Raw genomic sequence first — 19,253 nt, 5'->3', positions numbered from 1 at the left:
TGTCCCTCGTTCGGGTATGCTGTACAGGCCGAAGAAGTGGGAGCGACCGAATCCCAGAGTCTCGGGGTTTTGTATCGCCCGTCAAAAAAAGGTCTTTAACACGCATTGACCTTGGTTGTCACTATCTATATGTTGAACGAAGCCTTCTCACTGGCATGATATTGTCATCAATCAGTATGTCGTCGCACGGACGACTGAGCATTTTGATAACGCTACTTAGAAATTCCGCCAAAGTTTCTGTACAAAACCTTGCTTCCCCTGCGGCCCAGTATCTGAATTTCCCTGCAGGTATTCGTCTCTCATATCCAAGTCCTTTCTCATGCCTGTGTCAAGGTCAACCTCTTGACTTCTTCTGAATCTCGTCTTGAAAAGAATTTTGTACCCCACAAACATAATTACGAACACTGGTAGCATAATGTAGGCGTCGACGAATGTACCCGCATCGAACGGACTCAGTGTTGTCCAGCCCTGCACAAGCGCAAGGAAGACATTAGCGCATACTCCAAAGTAGGCGTTGGCTGGATAGGCGAACGACCTGAATGGTAACATGTCGGGAGTTCGGCCTTGTGCTTTCCAAGCTTTCCGGAAACGGATGTGTGTGAAAGAGATAGAGCCCCAAACAAGGAAGGTAGAGACACCGGACAGATTGACGATATAGGAGTACGCTTGACCTCCTCCAGTGCTGACGTTCATCATGGATATCGCGCCGAACAAGTTCGTGAAGACAATCGCATAAACCGGCACTCCACGGCTATTCGTCTTCCCCAAGAACTTGGGCGCCATCTTTTCTTGTGCCATGAAGAGTATTGTTCGAGACCCAATGTAGATTGAGGAGTTGGCAGCGCTCAGGACTGTAATGAAGATGAAAGCATTGATAAGATGCACACCTCCTTCCCACCCAGCGTTTTGCAGCGCTATAGTCATGGGGCTCTTGAGTGCGCGGCTGGCTCCGTTTGCTAGCCCGTCCGCGTTTGATGGACAAGTGAGACCAAAGAAGAAAGCAACTCCAATGTACACGAAAAGGATTCGCCAAATTACTTGTCGAATTGCCAGCGGTACGGCTACCGAAGGGTTTCTGGTCTCTGTAGCAGCCACAGCGACTGCTTCAACACCGGCATAAAAAGTCGAAGCGAATACGAACACCGTAGCTACTCCGCGGAAACCATCGACCCACGGACCAGGATCATGCCAATACCGGAACCCGAGTGCTTCGTTCTGCCCAATGAGGCCACCAGAAGCGTAGATGATGGCAAAGATGAAGTAGGCGCAAAGACCTGCAAGCTTGACGAGGGCAAGCCAGAACTCTGCCTCGCCAAAAGATTCCACACCCAACATCTGAAAGCCTAGGAATGCGAACCAGAAGATCAGAAAATAGCCCCAGAGAGGTACTTGTGGGCCCCAGAAAACCAGAATCGAGGAGACGACATTGTACTCGTTGGCTAGCACGCATGCCCAGACCAGCCAGTACTGCCACCCCACTGCTACTCCGAAGGCCTTGTCGACGAACCGATCGGAGAGTGTAACGAAGGCACCGCCTGTTGGGTACAATGTTGTCATTTCTCCCAGGGATTGCGTGATGCTGAACGCTATGAATCCGATGACACAGAAAGCTATGAGCAGAGACGCTGGACCTCCCTCTCCTAATGCTCCACCGGTGCCGACAAGAATACCGGGTCCAATAATTCCAGCGAGCGCCATCATGGATAGATGCCGAGTTTTGAGACCTCGCTTGACTCCGCTAGGATCGATCCGGTTGAAATCATTGTCGTTGAAACTTGCCGTGGGTGACGGGTGCTCAGCGTGAGCTTTCGAGTCGAAGACGGCCATGTCGAACCGGAAGATGGTGGTCAGGAAGATAGACGCTCAAAACTAGGCATGTCATCATTATAAGCGAATTCCTAGTCTTTCACTTGGCGTGGGAACGGTTGATCTCTGACGAATAGTAATAGACTACGGCTTGGTGCATGTTGCGATTTTCATAGTGGATTGCGCGATAAGATGGTCTAAGTGTCTCTACGGCGGAATCGCGAAATTCGCATCTGAAAGTATCATCTTCGAGACTCTCAATCACCGTGTCTCGCCTCCGAATAACCTAGAAATTGTTGCTGTGTTTGGTGCTTGTACTGGAGCAGGATCGCAATCGGGTGGCGGGGGCGTACGGTAGAATAGCAGTTGAGATAAGCTTGGTCCACCTTGGGCTTAGCTTACCGGATTTTCGATCCTTCACGTAGGCGGCACTTCTCTCGGTAAAATACCTATCCCAAATCCACTAATCGTGACCAACGACAACGGTTACCACGACATGGGATTTCCTTAGTCGCTTAATCCTGCAATGGAAAGAATCGGTAAACCCTAGTGCGTCTCATTGCAGCATCATCAAGCAATCTATCTGTCCCGACTTGCAGCAAAATGAGCTGAACAAGGCTCAGTCACGATTGTGGGTTTGTTTGTCAAGGAAGCCGTTGTTATCATTCGTAATCCTCTACAGAATCTATTACCCATATGTACCCAGATTTCTTCATCTATCATCCATCGTTGACACTGAACCAGTCAGGCCTTTATTAACATTGAGGTAAAGTAGTATTCCTACCCAGCTCGTTGGAACAACCAGCTTAGTTCCTGCCACCAATCTCCATGCGCTTCTTGAGCCTGTAGGCGATGGCCCTCTTCCTGGCAGCGGCACCCTGTGTGAAAGCAACAGATCCACCAAAGGGTCCGGCAGCAGCACCGTTGCGAACGCGCATGACACAAACATTGTTGACACCAGCGACAGTCGCGTCGCATGTCATGCCTGCCGGCATCTGCACCTTCATCGCGAACTCGGTGTTGGTGGCGAGAGAGATACCTTGAACACCGAGGCCAGGAACGTCCTGAGTAACGGTAGCAGGCTGCATAGCGGCCTCGTCAGTACCTCCTGAGGTACCGTCGACATCGGCAGTGAATGGCCCAGCACCATCCTGGTTGATCTAAAACGACTTCGTTAGACAAAGTTGTACAAGAGTAGGACTCAAAAGCTTACCTGTCGAAGGGTCATCGTGACGGTGCCGTCATCAGCACATGTGGGTAGACCGCCCGATGCCCCCTGTCCTACTGCGGCCGCTACGCGTGCCTCTGGTGGGCCGTTGACCTTGTCACCACCCCCGCCAAGCAGTCCAGCGATACCAGTGGCACCAGCACCGCCACCAGCACCGCCACCAGCACCGCCAGCGCCTCCACCAAGAAGACCACCGAGGAACTGACGCTTCTGGCCGGGCTGCTGAATGTTGTCCTCGACACCAACACTTCCAGAGGCACCGTTGTTCGCAGGGGGTGCAGCACCCTGTCCCATGAAAGCACCAACCATAACGGCAGCATCGACTATGCCGTTACCCTGTGTACGACCAAGAGGACCTGCCTTGCCGCTCGCAATTTCCCTGTCCCTGATGATGGCAGTATCGGCTTGAGAACCGCAGCCGCTGGAAGTCTGGTTAGTTGTTTCTACTAAACATCATTGGTGTTCAAACCTACTTGCTAGAGCAGTCGCGAGGGGTGCCGTCTTGGATGGTCAAGCCTGGCATAGTGACACCATTGGCGCCCTTAACCTCGGTGACTACACCATGAGCAGAAACAGCAGCCGCAAGGGCGAGCATGAGTGCTGGTGAGAAATGCATTTTGTATGTGTGTATGTGAAGTTGAGATCAACTCGGTGGATTAGAAGGTTTTGCTTGGAAAGAGAAGACGAAGAGCGAGAAGCACCAGGCTAATCAAGAAGGAAGTATTAATAGGGAAGTTGAGAAATGGAAGCTGATGATGATTGTAGACTCGACTTCCATAGGTCGTCTTATACATTTGGTTCATCGTCCTTCGTTGACGATCTACTTCGCATCGTATTCTCCATTGGGATATTAGCCGCCCACCCCACCCCGCTCGTCATTGGCATCCCAAGGCCAGTATGGAGACATGCCAGCTCTTGTATCAAGATGCGTTTTCGAAGGTCTTCCGGCAAGGCCAACTGTGCTTGGCTGCGGTGAGGCGTTTCTCTCAGATGCTTGGCCATGGCGGAATGCCGAATTCCCAGGCGTCGAGAGGTGTCAACGTTCCAACCGCCAGTTTCGTCTGCGCCTGGGGATGAAGGCTAAAGGCGCCAAGGCGAAAACCCTCAATGCAAGAAGGGTAATTCGCGAAACGCTGTACTCGGAACTGCGGCATTCTACTAAACAAGCAAACACATCTGCGTTTCACACAATAACACATCAGATTATTGACCTATGGGAACTCTTGCGTCACGTAAATTTATCAACTCCCACTGAAGGCCATGATGATTAGTATTACATCTTTAGTGCATGAGAGCTTCACTACAGCGGCAATCGTACTTTGGTATCGTTCTTGGAACTTGTATAGAGGAGGGTTTCTCCACGCGGTATGCATGACATGTCAGACCAAAAACGATTGAATCCGAACATACAAAACAACCAACTCAAATCATAAGTTTCCAATTACTCGATTCTATCCTGTTCAGCATCAGCTTAGGCGAATTTTAGTGTCCGCGATCCACCCGTGGGTGCATGATGTTGCAGGGCTTGTCGCCACTAGTGTTTCACCAAACAATACAGTAGATCTTCAAACATGTACTGCCTGTTCCTAAAACCCAAGACCTAGTAACATATGCGACGGATCCTGCGATCCGAGGCTGAGGTGAAGAGGCTGATGGCGGCTGTGATGGTTGGTAAGTGGACGAGTCGAGGTGTCGATGGTAATGTGGAGCAATCAGAATGTGGCAGGTGGGGCGAATGTTGATCTCATAGGCTCACCCAAAGTGATAGCGGTCCATACGAAAATCGTAAGCTGCGGAATATGCTAGCTGACCAAAATAACTGGGCACTTTCAGTACATACCGAACAATAGGCTCAAAGGTCGCATAAGTTTGAAAGAGCAAATCAATACTTCGATCCAAATTCGCCATCACATTTGAAGCCGGCTTACGGCTCTCTCAAAGTACTCAAAATATACATAAGAAACCGAGGGCCAATTTAGGACCAACTTGTTCTTTAGTCAAATGTAGGCATCTTAGTGCAGTAAAAGTGAAGCAACGCATTTCGAATGCGAGTATTCGCTGCTTGGAGACGCTCCAATTGTTATCGACACCGACGCCATATACACAGCCTCGTATTGACGAGAACTCCGTTCAATGGTATATACCCAATAATCATCACCACATTAGTTTTTCCGTCCCGAACTTTCCAAGCCAGTCAGACGAAATAAGTATCCTTTTACTCCAAACCCGTCCCCCTTCTACCCAAAGTGGGTCGTCCCCCACTAACGCTCCCCCTATGCATCCTTGATGCTCCACCACCATGCATCATATCCAAATCCACTGGCGTCCCAGCACCAAGCGCAAAACCATACGCCTCTGCGCCCTGCCCTGCGAAAACCCCATCATCACCTAGACCGTGTTGTGGCGGCGGCTCCACATTGAATGGCACGAAGTAACTGCTCATCGGATCGAAGAAATTGTTGTTGTTGGCGCTGGCACCCAGACCCATGGCGTCGAGATTCCAGAAAGCATTATTGAAGTCGCTGGCTAGGTCGGGGAAGGGGGAGAGGTTTGTAGGATCCATTTGGTGTGCGTGCGAAGGGTGTATCATTGTAGGTGAGGTATTGATGAGTGGAAGAGAAGGATGGTGAGCATGTTGTTGATGCGCGTGGTGAGAACCGGCGAAATCAGCGAGAAATTGCTGGGGAGAGGTATGTTGCTGTTGTTGGGCAAAGAGAGCAGCAGGGTCGTAGCCAGCGGCGATGGCGGCGTCTATTGCATCTTGCGAGGCCATGTTCATTTGGTTCATTTGCTGTTGTGCTTGCAAGCGGGCAGTATGACTCTGTTGAGCTTGACTATTCTGCCGTTGTAGTCGTGGCATATCTTGGTTGTTCGACGAAGCAAGATCGGGTTTCGAGATGGATTTTGATTTGTTTTTGCGCGCCTGCTTGCGCTGTTGATCAGATTTTGATGGCGGAGATAAAGATGCGAAGAACTCTTCCACACTCTGTAGATCGCTTTTGTGTCCCAGGACGGCATCAGTACCTGGCTCATTTGGGTTTGACTCAGCCGCATCTTCATAGTCGGTTTTCGAGACACCGTGTGGGTATCTGTCGAACCAGTCACCATACTGAAAGATGCTACCTTTCTTCTTGTCGCCGGTCGCGTTCGGTCCCTTCAGCTGCGCATCGGCATGTTGACGATACAGCTCCTTGAGGTTTTCTGCAATGTAATGGAACATGCCCCAGTACTTCTTCATCTTTGTCAGGTACTTGACATTGTATGCCAGATACTTCTTCGATTGCGCTTCCAACTTTGGGTTCTTCGAGAACACGCCATGAACATGGACGGTCGAAGAGAAGAAGGCCGAGTAGCCTGCAAATGGTGCGACGACGTTGTGATCCATGGCTTCGTTGATGAGCATCGAGATTTGGTTCGCGGCGTCGAGCGCAGAGCGAGCAGACTCTGTGAGGAAGTCATGTGGCATATCCTTCGGTGGTCTGCTACCTGCCGTCGAAGGCAACGCGAATCTATGCATGAACAGCATGATCTGTTGCCATAAGATATGAAGATACAAAAACGAGTTCGCTGTCTTGCCAATAGCATGACTTTTGAGGTTCTCAGGATTGTAAACAAGCATCTCAGGCAATGCCGCTTTGAAATCCTTCGCCTCCTTCTTGATAGCATGGAAGGTCGAATCGGAAGACCACATAGGTTCTGCTTCGCGTTCTTTTCCTCCCAAGTTCATGTACTTAATAAGCTTACCCCAGATGCATACCAAACGTATGGTGTACGCTGAGACGCCCATATTGTCGCGCGGATTCGCCAATTGACCGCTGTCAGGTGGAACGGGATTCGGCACGGCGCCTTCCAGGTTCTCTGTTGGCGCATGTATTTCGTGTACGTACAGATGCTCTTTGACTGGTAGCTGTACTTCGATGTACTGCTCGTGTACAAAGAGTGGTCTATCGGTACCAGAGGAGTTGAATCGGTCCATCAGGAAGCAAGACCACATAGTCCGCCGCCGTATTTCTCGATCCGTAGCGCTTAAGGGTTTCCTGTCGGACTCGTTGACGAGCGGGTCGTATTCGTTCTCCTTGTGCAGTTGCAGTGCATATGCCATTCTTTGCGCCATACCACCAAACATCCAACTCCGTCCACCTTGACAAGTGCCAAACTCATGAAGTCCAAGTAATAAGTAGACTATCAAGATGGTAATGTTGGGTGCATCGTATCGCTTCAGCGCAATCTCGCGTGCCCGCTCAGCCCAGCTGTCGCCCCTTAAGAAACATGGCTCTGTGCGTAGCTGTGGGTGGTTTGAAAATCGTGCTGAGATGGCGCACATTGCTAGTATTAGTACTGGCGGAACCTTTCCAGTTGCGAGCCTTCGCATGAAGCTTGGCTTGTGGAGGAGGGGATAGCTTTGTCCATACACATAATCGAAATATACCTCAGCCAAATGTTCCTGTATCTCTTTTGACGGCAAGCTTTCCGCTCCTTCTGTTAAGAGTTTGCTCTCATCTGACTCCTTGCCACGAGACGTCGAACCAGCGGTATCTGGGTCTGCGACTTTTGCTTTTGACCATTCGTCCAACTCGTTACCGAAAGCTTCTTCCGCGGCACGCTTCTTCGTGGTGGGTGTCTTCGGTGGTGCGCCGGGGATAGCGGGCTTAACGACAGACCTGCCCACATTCGCAACAGAAGGTAAGCTTTCTTTCGGTATCAGCTTAATGACACGATCTTCCATGCGCTTCAGTCTCTTGTCCAACATGGCCATGTAGTCCGTTCTCGGGGCTGCCTTCCTGGTAGTAACCTTGTAAACACATGGTATCCGACTCCTCAGACAGTGTTTGCAGGCTGGCTTCTCGCCGGAGCAACGGATTTTCTTCCTGCGACATGCGATGCAAGCAAGTGGAAGCCTTTTCCTCTCCTTGCCAGCCTTTGTTTTCATCTCGCTCCAAAGCGGTGGATCTTGCGTATCATCCTTACTCCTGCGCGATGTCGTCGAATGGTCTGTGCCGTCGTTGCCACTGAGTTTCATGGCCAAGGCCGAAGCTTCGTTCATGGGATCAATGGCGAGCATGCGCATGGCAGGCGCGCTCTCCGGACTGGTATTGTTTCCGTCGCGGCCGGGGCTTCCTCCAATGCTCATCCGATTTGGATGCGCACTCCCGCCGCCACTCATACCTTCTTCACTCATATTGCCAACACTGCCTCTGTGATCCGCATATCCAGCCTCAATTTTTGGTTGTATCCCATCGAAATTGGAACCGAATCCTTGGCTCTGCGCAAATGTCATGTCGAAGTCGGAGAATGAGCCCATGACGTTGGTAGGACTGATTGCGGTCGCGTTTGGGGAAGCTCGAAGCTCAGGCAGGCCGTATTCGGCCAAAATCAGTGAATCGTCGTTGTCGAAGCGCGCGTGCGAGGGAGTGGCTAAAGAGGTTGCGGTCGCGCCGGAGTCGGCCATGTTCTCGACGACTGCCTGCCGTCTTTTGTGCTGTTGGGTAGCGCCGAGACAGTCAGTCTTACATCAGGTCCCAAACTTCAAGATTAGAACAAATGGTTCACATGCGCCTGCATCTCAAACCCCAAAACAACATTTCAAGCGTATCCAGGCGTCGAGACGTTCAAACGTCGTGTGCTTGGATCGGAACGCCGGCCGAAGAAAGGGAAATGGTAAGCTCCGACTTCTCCACAGGATAGTCACGGCCCTTGCTTGGAGACCAGTGGGGGCGCTAGTCTCTATATCAAAGCGCAGGCTGTGTATGTGGGGAGGAGGATAGCACGCGAGACGGGAGCGAAAAAGCAGCGAGCAACAGGCGGGCACAACTCGGGGCTGAAAGAGACAAGAAACGAGGTATGATGACGCTGGGTGATGTATCAACGCCTTGTAAAAGGTGGCTGCTGCGGCCTATCCCTCCGCCGATACTATGGCTGCATTCCCCATGTCGCCTGCACAAGGGACGGCACCAGAGCCATGTAATGGCGCCTTCACGATTCGCACGCTTGCAGCTTGCCTCCCGTCGAGGTCCGATTAAACCACGATCAAGCTTGTCGGCCCACTCAAGTCACTGGCCGCACGTTGGCCGATGCAAGCCACACAATCCTGCCCCTTCCCCACATGGCAATCCTTGCAGTTCGAGACCTATTGCTGATTATTCAGACATCACAAAGCAGTTTGCGATGCCTTCCAAGCCGCGAGCGGACAATGATCGTCGCCTGGGCTTCTGCGCTGCCTATCTTCATACAACGTTATGAGGCGCCTCATAAGCACATATATCTTGTATAACTCGATGCGGGCTTTTGCATATCACGCGGATGTCTCCGTGGAGACGAGCGCACTGTGGCTGGCAACTTTGACGGCGGGACCCGTCGTGTGCCAGGTGGTCGCTATTTTGCGGGGCGCCCGCCCTGTTCAACGTTACGACACGTTAGACGCACGCGAGGTATATGAGTTCTTCATTGCGCCTCTATATAAGCCATATGTCCTATTTTCCGATTCGACCACTTGTATCCAATCTCCGACGCCGCCTTCTCGCGCAAAACGGTGCGCCAGTCGCTTAGGCCTGATGCCACGATGCTGCCTGGACCTGTACGGTGGGTGCATCACGAGGGTTGTGCACAATGATTACTACGTAACTTGGGCGAGTGGACCGTTTGCAAAGTAGGCGACGCGACCACCACCACCACCGGAAGAATGCGTTTCAGTAATAGATGCGCTTACATATATGCTGGCGGTTGGGATCAGAGATGGGCGCCTGTCGACTTTTGGAGTGGGTACGTCATCGATTTGGAGACACCAACCCCCTGCACCCAGTTTTGATGTTACGGACTGAACCATGACAGGCCTTCTAGCTGGCTTCGGGGAGCACGGTCCTGGAATCGCTCGATGATTTGAGATAACCATCTTTCCTCGTTCGTAATTCCATTTGTCCTGGCTGGCCGCTCTTCTCCACTTAATCCTTGCATGTCATTCTTACAATATGAGTGGTCGATTTATCCATATTCCTTCAACATCTCGTGCTGTATACTTGACCACTCGTATATCACAGCGAACACATCAGATATAGACGCAAGGTCGTCCCCTCAGTTCACGACTGATCCGCTCGTCCGCTGCCGTTTGTCCCAAGTACGAGATATGATGTGTGCATGCAAACCCGTGAGAGTCGCATACAACATTACCCGAGGCTATGCACACCTCAGTAGCGAAAGAATGGGGCAACCGTCTGTACAATCATACGCGACGACCGGTCAACTGAATCAGGTCTATGAATCTTAGAGATGGCACGTATAGCGGTATCGTGGTACTGGGTGTTCTTCAAGTAACCACAAGCGCTAGCCTAACCACTGGTCACAACAATAACTACCCGCTCACAACCTCTCGCACAATCCTGAAAGAGGAACAAAGAGCGATCTGTTTTATTTCTTCCGTTGAAAAGCACCTAGAGTTCTAGCACAAAGAAAGGAGCGACAGCGACTATGCAAAAGCAAGTACTGCGAATGTGCATCTTTTCCCTCTTCCTCCTCGACCACCTATTACCTTCAATAGCCGATTTTGCGTAGGTGTCAGTCTATCCCGTCTTGGCGATTTCAGTCTCAGCAACGCCGTGGTAGGCGCCATAAGCTGAATAAGGGCTGTACGTAAGGCATGTCAGATTGTGTGCTCGCAAGCAATGGATGATGGCTGAAGCTTGACGGAGAGTGCGCACGGAAAGAAGTGAGAGTGGGGAGAGAGAAGCAGCAAGCTTACTTGTACGACCTGTACCAGGAATCACCAGCAGCCTGCACTTCCTTGGGCATGTCGCGTTTTACACTGCTGCTCGCGATATTATCCATCATATCTTTGGGCATGCTCAACATATGGCGCTTAGCCATGTTTGCATCCATCTTCCTGGCCTCGGTTTCCACCGCAGCAGAGTAGGGAGTGTATGTTTCGTAACAGGAATATCCACGCTTGGCCATGGACGCCTTTTCGGCTTCAGCCTCGACAGCGGCAGAGTAAGGAGTGTATGTCTCGTAGCAGGAATAACCTCGCTTTTCCATGTCATCTTTCGCTGCCGCAGCCTCCACTTCTGATGGATAGGGGTCGTAGGTAGTGTAGTAGACGCCATATTGGGCGTAGTTTTCCACTACGGGTTGTGTGTCGTCTCGCTTCATGTTTGCAGCCTCTGATCCTGTTAAGTGGTTAGAAGTGTCCTGATGTATGATGGGAACGAGTATGGGATGCACCTTGCTGCGTCTTGGCTGCTTCTGCTTCGGCTGCAGAGGAGTACGGCCCGTAAGAGTAGTATGGGTGGTATCCGGCATATTTGGTGTAGTCTTTATCCTGAGCCTGGTGCATCTCGGTATCGCTGATCTTTTCGAGTGGCGCAGCTACCGTCAGGGCGACGAGGCCCACGACGACGATGACGAGATGCATGACAGAAGATGGTCGGGTGGATAAGTACTGAATGTGTCAATGGATCTCTGAAAGGGGATCTCAAGGGGAGGTCAAAGATGACTGCCTGTCCTCAACACGGGAGTCACCCTTTTGTACATGTCGTTTGCGGTTGGCATTCAGCACAACCTCGATGCATGTGTCGACTGTAGCGCACATGGCGTAAGGTTCCATCCGCATGCGCGTAATATTGTGTTTGTTCACATCTATCGTAAGCATAGAGAAGTCGCACATACGGAGTAGCTTGCGCAGATGCAATGAAGGTGTTGCGTCGGGTTGCGCAGAGGTGAGTTTGGCACAGAGATGTTAGGCCCGAGTTCCGTGAAGCCATGGTTCAAATGCTCTCTATAGTGCTAGCTGCATCGATGCCCTGTAAACAAGACAAGTGATACCGGTGATGACAGCTATTCATTGGATAGTAGAATCCGGGAGATGAGGGTAGTTGTGTATCGTTGCTATGAAGTCAGCGTTGTATGCCTAGACTCAGTTGCAGCAGCTAGTTCAGAGTACAGGCTTGCTCATCGCAAACTCAACTCATGTCTAGCGCCGAACTTCTCTGGATGATGAGAGGGTGAAGTAAGTCATTCAGTCAAATTTTGCTAGTGTTGAGATACCTTTACGCAGGTTCTTCAATAGTGCCGTACCATCGTAACGAGTGAGGTAACAGATGCTCCAATGAAATAGACTGAGTTTTGCTAACGTCAATTATGAACATATAACAGGATCAGGTACTGCGAGAAAAGTGACGAATCGCTTTTCGCATCACACGACTAACGTGTTTGACATGTCTGACGGCCATCACAGTGTTACTACTTGTCATACACGGCTGAAATTGCTGTGCTGACGTCTAATTTGCACCGATTGTAGTACTCGGGAGATTGTAGGGGGAACGAAATTGAAGAGCCTTGCACCCCTCGCTGCAAGTACATATCTGTCTCGATCTTGTCTTCCAGTCTTATCGTTCTTGATCGATGCCCGGAACTAGGACGTGTGCATCTACTGTACAGTCTCGTCATGTTCGACATCCTTCGTAACCGTCCTCGGCACGAGCGTCTATTGCAGCGCGACTCGGAGAGCCACGATGACGACACTCTTTTGCCCGGCTCATCCTCGTCAACATCATTGACTCTCAAGTCCCAAGCAAACGAACGATCGAGTCGCGATGTACAAGTCGCAGTCAGAACTCTCATAGCGTGTACCATTGTGTATGTTGGCGCAGCGATGTGGATAGCCTTCACAGTGAACGGATCAAATTTGATAACCGACCCGGATGACTTTTGCATTCACCATGTTTCGCGATACTGTATGTAACAGACGAACGAAGACGGAATAGGACACTAATAGAGATAGCTCCGGTTGTCAGAGATGTGCAACCGAATTGGCATACGCAGTTGTTCAACGGGAGCTTCCTTCACCAGAACGCATTTCGACAGCCGGCAGGCCCGGAGGTTGACGCTGCATGGGACGCGTTGGGTGTGAATTATCGAAGCGTGGTGATAGCCGAAGACGAAGCTAAACGGACGGGGCTGCGCCACGATCAAGTCAAAGTCAGCCAAGAGTATGGTGGTGGCTTCCCAGCTAACGTCGAAGGCCTTCATCACCTACACTGTCTGGTAAGCAGCAGAAGCGGTCCGCTGGTAACATGTCACTGAAATTTGAAGAACCTCCTCCGCAAGACACTGCATTGGAATTTTGACTACTACAAGTCTCAAAAAAAGGGCCCTTTCATCAACAGCGAGTACATTGTGCGCTTACACACGACACACTGCCTGGATATCCTGAGGCAGGTTCTGCAGTGCAATCCAGAGTAAGTATCCCTATGCGAACTGCATGTGAGACATGTACTGACTTGGTACACCCACGTTCAGTGTCGGGGTGCTTGGTCAAGTGTGGTGGCAGGCTGACACTGAGCCAAACCCAACGCCGTTTGTCGACTTCAACACGAAGCATCGATGCCGAGATTTTGCGGCGGTTCGAGAGTGGGCGGAAGCGCACCAGCTTCCGCCAGAGAGAGAGGTGAACATGAGCCGGTTCTACGAGATGCCGAAGCCGGGAGACTTCATCTTTCCTGAGATCCCATGAGGGAGCGCAGAGGCTGGGTGTGTCAGTGGACTGGGCGAGCAGTGCTTTGTCGTCTACAATAGTATGCTTCATCTCTTGCTCAGTTCTGGCGAGGCTTGACGACGCCATCGTGCACGATGTAGTAGACAACTGTACTGTCCGTATCTACCGATGCCAATAATACACGCTTGGTTGTCCTCCATGGATTGCTCGGGCGTTCCTCTACTGTGGTTGACGAGTCTGGAGTATGCGGTACCATAGTGAGGGCATCGAAGGTTTGGGCCAATCCACGCAGCGTCCATTTCTCATTCAGCCTTGTGGGTAGTATCCATTCGCGCTCAGGCTCTGCCTTGACCTCCAAACCACCTGCCTCCCCCTCGGCGCGCGCCTTCCTTTCGCGGTCGGCCTTCTTCAGTAGCTCGACTTGCTCATCGGGGTGGACGTAGAGGCGCTGCGGGGGAAGCCCAGAGACCAGCGGGCGGGGAAGAGGCTCGTGGGTAGTCGGTGAGTGCGTGTGTACGTGGAGGTCGGACCAATAGTGCTGGTACTGGAGGTTGTGCAGTATCTGGCGGGCGAGCGATATCTCATTCGGAAGGTGGCTTGACCCTGCGGCTGACTCGGCACCCGTTGATACGAAAGTCTGCAGCGGGGATGGCGCGATGGCATGTTTCATGTCTGGTCTTACGGAAAACGTCGTCATGATGGAGGCTGGGCGCGGAGTCGTGCTGGGGGTTTATTGGTGGTGCAAGGTTGCGCACGGCGTTGGGGGGAAGAGGAAGCTACTCGGTTGCGGAAGGAGCGAAGATCTTGAAAGACACCCCACCAGTCATATGAGGGCAGCCGAGCAACTATGGGAAGCGGCGACGCGGCCTAGGCAGCAGACAGCACACATTCTTATACCTTGCCCACGGTGGCTGCTTTCATGTCAAGACTCCTTCGAACTTGTTGAGGAACGTTCAACCCCGGTATCATCTTCAAGAAGCCGTCATCATGCTCGCAGCAATCTCCATCCCCACACTACTGCTTCTGGCTAGCGTTGCCGCAGCCCAAGAAGAGACGCCCTCGGTCGCGACCTCGCCATTCGTCAGTCCCACGCCCGAGTCGGAGGCAATCTTTACCATTCAGACCTCTGCTGATCCGGACCCATGGTCTTGCTATATGGACTGCGTGCAGCCTCCATGCCCGCCATGTAAGCAAATACCTTCTCTTCAACACAGTCTGGCACAAGCCTAATCTTGGTAGGCACCGGTAGCATGATGAGCATCCCACCCGTTACAGAAACAGAGTCTGTCGGCTCAATCAGCCCTGTCCCTATGCCTAGCGTGACAGACGTATCGATTCCACCCGTTACAGAGTCTGTCGTTACAACTCCCGTTCCTATGCCCAGTGCAACGGACGTGTCAATTCCCCCTCAAGAGTCTAGTGGTGTCATGTCGATTCCGGCGGGCGAGACACCTGAACCTAGCGCTTCTTCGAGCGGCAGTTCGGGCGCGAGTGCAACTAGCTCTGGTTTACCAGAGCAGACGACGAATGCTGCCGCGCCCTTGGCCATGGGTCACGAATTCCCAATTGTGGTCGCTATTGCTGGCGCGCTAGCTTTCCTGTAAGTATGGAGCTTGGGTAAGGGGTAGTCTGTAGGGCGTTGGGCTTGTCCAGACTAGCATTCAGTGCCATGATCGCGTTGGGTCGCGTCGGAGCCACTCCGTTCGGCAAAACTCAAAGTATGCGAACAGATGGGTTGTTGTGGGTGGAGCATCCGAGCAAAAACCTACTAGATACAAAATATAAACGAATAAACAGCATTGCACAAATTTCATGAGTTATCTCGCAAGTCTAACCTTGACGCGTTTACAGCGACGCCATGATGTGTGGCGAAGCACCTCTACGCGTATTCGTATACTAAAGAGCGATCTAGCGGGTGGCTTGACGCTGCACGTCAGTGGGTCTGGGGTTGGCAGGAGCCGCTTCGGCGACAATCTAGGCCACTTCCTTCCCATCACGCCGGTGTCAACAACTATAAGGAATCCCACATTCGCAACCATGTCGTTGATGATACAACTCCTGTTATTCTTCGAAGCAGGTTTCGTACCAATACGCATATACCATCCCAAGTGATATTAGACGGAAAGCAAGGATCCCGCCAAGGCACTGCATCATTGCCAACCATACCAGCGATCAACCACCTTGGCTGACACGTTGAGCCGCACACAAGCTTGAACGGGGCGACTCCCCTACAAAACAGGCGCAAACGCGCGACCTGCCTCTGGCAACCATGGCTTCTCAGAATAGTAGCGTACCAACGCCGGTGCCGTTCCCTCAGCCCGAAGGCCTTCGCAGCCCCAACGCATCGAGCCCTACTGTAGAGTCACCCTCTGCAACGACGCGCGAACGCACCTCGACCAATGCCTCGACCGTCTCGAATAGAATTCGTACTGCGACCGGAAAACTTATGGACGTGAACCCTCCGCCTGGCATGTGGGCAGCTACGGGAACTACAGCCGCCAAAGCCCCCTCGCTATCAGACATCCGAAAGGGCTCTTTTGGTTCTGATGGATGGAATGAGGATACACAACGGAAGAGAGCAAGCTCACGAGCAAGTCAAGCCGAACAGCGGTCGCGTACTTCCACCAATGCCGCGTCCCCCACCGAGCAATCTGAGCGCCCGTACTTCGGTGGTCAGCGCAAGGTCTCTTCGAGCAATGCGTTGAACACAGAGCCGTTTCCTGCCTTGACTGAAGAGGATACACGGCAAGCATCGGGGTACGACGGACATGACGAGCATGTTGTGGCCGGCGTGCAATCGAAGCATAGTTCCGAAACTGGGACAGAACACCTCGACGATGACAGACCGCACCAGCCAAAAAGGACCTCTTCAGGCCATGTACGTCTTCTCCTGCTCTCTCATACATGTTCGTGCTAACAGTCAGACAGTACGCCAACGGCTACGTACCACCACCTAAGCTGCCATGGACCCAGTCGTTTATGATCGGTCTCAAAAGCTTCTGGAAGTGGTTCCTGACCCCCGCCGGATTTCTCATTACACTTTACAGCCTAAACGTTGTCGCTTGGGGCGGCATGCTCTTCCTCCTTCTTTGCAACGCCGCACCTGCCATGTGTACACCTACCTGTGACGACATCAACTCTCCGCGCCGGAAGTGGGTCGAGTACGACTCACAGATCTTGAATGCACTCTTCTGCGTTACAGGATTTGGTCTAGCACCTTGGCGGTTCCGTGATCTATACTATTGGGCATGTTGGAGGATTGGTGGATCGAAGCGCAAAGAGATGGGCATTCGACGCCTTGCTGGGATACATCGGGGATGGTTTCGACTTCCGGGCTCAGATCGGTTGCCTGACGGAGCAGATGCGACCGTTGTCGATCCCGAAGATCCAGCTGTACCAATACCCGTCAAGGCGATCCCAGACCCACCCCCCACGGCGATTCGCGCGCCGCCCACTAAGAGTTGGAAGATGGATTTCGTCATTTGGAACAATGTATGGAACACTTTTTTCCAGATCGTTCTGTGCTTCTACATGTGGCACTACAACCGCATTGAGAGGCCGTCATGGGCTACTGGCCTCTTCGTTGCGCTAGGCTGCATAGTGGCAGGTATTGCAGGCATCATGATGTGGCACGAAGGCAAGAACGTTAAGAAGGTCGAAGGCGTGCCCATGCGCAGGGATTATGGGCTCCAGCAAGACGATGCTGAAGCGCAGAACATTCCGCTTGTGACTACAGGCGTGGCGACGAAGTCCTGAGAAATTTGCCCAGCTGCTTGCATTGCATAGGCAGAGTCTCGTTGAAAACGCTCATTGGAGCGGGAGTTTGCTCTTTCTTTCTTGGCGTTTGGTTAGTGTGGCGTTGCGTCAAGCACAATCTGGTAGACGCATTTTCATCATGATCAAGATACCCAGCCCACGGGCACTATATCTACCAATACCTTAGCGTAACCACAAATTCCTTCCGAGTCAAAGCTTTCCAATTGTTTTTGTATCACGTCAGCTGTCTATTGCGCAACCGAAACTCGTGGACGTTTCTCTCCGGATTTTGCCATAGGTCTGCCTCCTGTGAGCCTCGCGCCGACAAGCTTGCCGAGCTCCCCGGACAGGCCGAGCTGCATGCTAAGCAACCCAAAGTAGATCCGTTGATCAAATGACGTATGAACAGCGTACTCTGTATGGACTGGTGACAGATGCACGCGCTCTTGGTATTTATCTAGCCAAGGCCTTGTGATCTTATCATCTCTTACGGTTTGCAACATCTCCCAACACATACACCTAATACCATCTGTCGTACCGTTATTTTCGCCTCCCGACAGTGACAAACCTCTTTGCAAGAAATCTCCAAAGACCACAAGAGATGGCGGCCCAAGAATATTACCTCGGAACGCAGGCTGCGCAAGAACTGCCAGGCAGTCACCCACCACACCCATATTCATCTCAGCCACAGAAGCCGCCACAATATCAACAACCACCTGCGCAACATTACCCGCAACCAAACGTTCATAATCCTGCGTATGCGAATACGCCTCCTCCGTCCTATTCAGCATACTCTCAGCAACCGCAGCAACAACCACATGGTTATCCACCTCAACAACAATACCAGCCTTACCCTGAGAAGAACGCTCAAGCCATGACAGCGCCATACCCACAAACACCACCGGCAGGCTACTTCCCTCATCAGCAGCCGATGCCACAACCACAGCAAGCACCCCCTCAAAACAACGGTTACTTAGGCGCTCCCCTCCAACACCACAGAAGCCACTCGCAACCTGCACGTGTGCGCTTCGCAGACCAAGACTCAGATCGCAGCACAAGTCTAGGCTCCATGTCCGATTCCGACGAGTATTCGCCGCCCCGCCACAGCAACAGCAGACACCATGGTCGACACCGCAGCCACTCAACCCGCGACTACGATTCCGACCGCGACCGCAGCGACCGCGATCGCGACCACCGTAGACACAAGCCTAGGAAAACCCACTCATATGACAAAGCACATGAAGAGAAGCATAAGAACAGAGATACCTTCCTCGGCGCAGGTGCAGGCACCATCATCGGGGACGCGATTTTCCCTGGGTTGGGCACTGCAGCGGGGCTATTACTAGGTGGATACGGTGGTCGGAAGTACGCTGACACGAGGAGCAAGAGTGACTATGACGGAACAAGTAAGGAAAGGAGGAGCCATGGAGGTAGTAGGAGGTTGGGGGATGACGGATGGGATGAGAAGACCAGGACGTATCGCAAGGGTGCTGCAGTGCGATGATGACGACGATGACGATTATGATCCAACGTTTCCACTACGAGATTATGCCTTGCCTTCTTTTTGTTTAGTTTATAGATGATAGTGTAAGGCGCTTTATTTGGTTTGCTGGCTGCTGGTCAGCGACATCTTGACGACTAGTATAGTAATTTTCAACTTCCCTCTACACTTTGGACTATTCCTTATGAGACGTGTAATAAACATTATATAATTGGCATGTTCGTCTTCGATCGCTCGAGAGCGATAGCGCTACATGCTCCTCTACGTATCTTCAAGATTCCGGCGCACGTCTTCAATCGTCCTTGCGATAGCGTTGCAACCCTTTCCCTCCTACCCTTAAGCCTATGCGGATGTATGGCTTTGACCGACTGGGCGGTAGCATTCCATCCTCCTACCCAATACTTTACTCTTGCGTGAATGTATGTCTTCAACCGATCTCGCGGTAGCATTCCATCCCAAGTTTTCTTTTACAAATACAT

At 51.9% G+C, this 19,253-nt stretch overlaps 9 protein-coding genes across 9 annotated transcripts; 4 read left to right on the top strand and 5 right to left on the bottom strand.

Moving 5' to 3' along the window:
• Positions 1–216: 216 nt before the first annotated feature.
• J4E82_000048 (uncharacterized protein) lies at positions 217–1,827 on the bottom strand (the record flags this gene model as incomplete). The annotated part of the gene is made up of 1 exon (XM_051726372.1): positions 217–1,827. One exon carries the CDS (start codon positions 1,825–1,827, stop codon positions 217–219), a length of 1,611 nt encoding a protein of 536 aa, XP_051593554.1.
• A 785-nt stretch (positions 1,828–2,612) lies between these two features.
• J4E82_000047 (uncharacterized protein) lies at positions 2,613–3,650 on the bottom strand (the record flags this gene model as incomplete). Its single annotated transcript, XM_051726371.1, has 3 exons — positions 2,613–2,966; positions 3,020–3,455; positions 3,508–3,650. The coding sequence occupies 3 exons, from the start codon at positions 3,648–3,650 to the stop codon at positions 2,613–2,615; spliced, it is 933 nt and encodes a 310-aa protein (XP_051593553.1).
• A 1,599-nt stretch (positions 3,651–5,249) lies between these two features.
• Positions 5,250–8,483, bottom strand: J4E82_000046 (uncharacterized protein; the record flags this gene model as incomplete). Its single annotated transcript, XM_051726370.1, has 1 exon — positions 5,250–8,483. The coding sequence occupies one exon, from the start codon at positions 8,481–8,483 to the stop codon at positions 5,250–5,252; it is 3,234 nt and encodes a 1,077-aa protein (XP_051593552.1).
• Positions 8,484–10,587: 2,104 nt separating this feature from the next.
• On the bottom strand, positions 10,588–11,435 carry J4E82_000045 (uncharacterized protein; the record flags this gene model as incomplete). The annotated part of the gene is made up of 3 exons (XM_051726369.1): positions 10,588–10,651; positions 10,767–11,190; positions 11,246–11,435. 3 exons carry the CDS (start codon positions 11,433–11,435, stop codon positions 10,588–10,590), a joined length of 678 nt encoding a protein of 225 aa, XP_051593551.1.
• A 1,032-nt stretch (positions 11,436–12,467) lies between these two features.
• On the top strand, positions 12,468–13,535 carry J4E82_000044 (uncharacterized protein; the record flags this gene model as incomplete). Its single annotated transcript, XM_051726368.1, has 4 exons — positions 12,468–12,756; positions 12,804–13,066; positions 13,115–13,260; positions 13,322–13,535. 4 exons carry the CDS (start codon positions 12,468–12,470, stop codon positions 13,533–13,535), a joined length of 912 nt encoding a protein of 303 aa, XP_051593550.1.
• Positions 13,536–13,614: 79 nt separating this feature from the next.
• On the bottom strand, positions 13,615–14,214 carry J4E82_000043 (uncharacterized protein; the record flags this gene model as incomplete). Its single annotated transcript, XM_051726367.1, has 1 exon — positions 13,615–14,214. The coding sequence occupies one exon, from the start codon at positions 14,212–14,214 to the stop codon at positions 13,615–13,617; it is 600 nt and encodes a 199-aa protein (XP_051593549.1).
• A 290-nt stretch (positions 14,215–14,504) lies between these two features.
• On the top strand, positions 14,505–15,121 carry J4E82_000042 (uncharacterized protein; the record flags this gene model as incomplete). The annotated part of the gene is made up of 2 exons (XM_051726366.1): positions 14,505–14,703; positions 14,757–15,121. The coding sequence occupies 2 exons, from the start codon at positions 14,505–14,507 to the stop codon at positions 15,119–15,121; spliced, it is 564 nt and encodes a 187-aa protein (XP_051593548.1).
• A 665-nt stretch (positions 15,122–15,786) lies between these two features.
• On the top strand, positions 15,787–17,273 carry J4E82_000041 (uncharacterized protein; the record flags this gene model as incomplete). Its single annotated transcript, XM_051726365.1, has 2 exons — positions 15,787–16,395; positions 16,446–17,273. 2 exons carry the CDS (start codon positions 15,787–15,789, stop codon positions 17,271–17,273), a joined length of 1,437 nt encoding a protein of 478 aa, XP_051593547.1.
• A 601-nt stretch (positions 17,274–17,874) lies between these two features.
• Positions 17,875–18,777, top strand: J4E82_000040 (uncharacterized protein; the record flags this gene model as incomplete). Its single annotated transcript, XM_051726364.1, has 1 exon — positions 17,875–18,777. The coding sequence occupies one exon, from the start codon at positions 17,875–17,877 to the stop codon at positions 18,775–18,777; it is 903 nt and encodes a 300-aa protein (XP_051593546.1).
• Between the last annotated feature and the right edge of the window lie 476 nt (positions 18,778–19,253).

Source organism: Alternaria postmessia, assembly GCF_024291825.1.
Source record: "Alternaria postmessia strain BMP 2775 chromosome Unknown scaffold_1, whole genome shotgun sequence".
Taxonomy (NCBI): Eukaryota; Fungi; Ascomycota; class Dothideomycetes; order Pleosporales; family Pleosporaceae; genus Alternaria; species Alternaria postmessia.
Note: the sequence above shows the minus strand (reverse complement) of the source record. Positions and strands in the feature narration are given on the sequence as shown.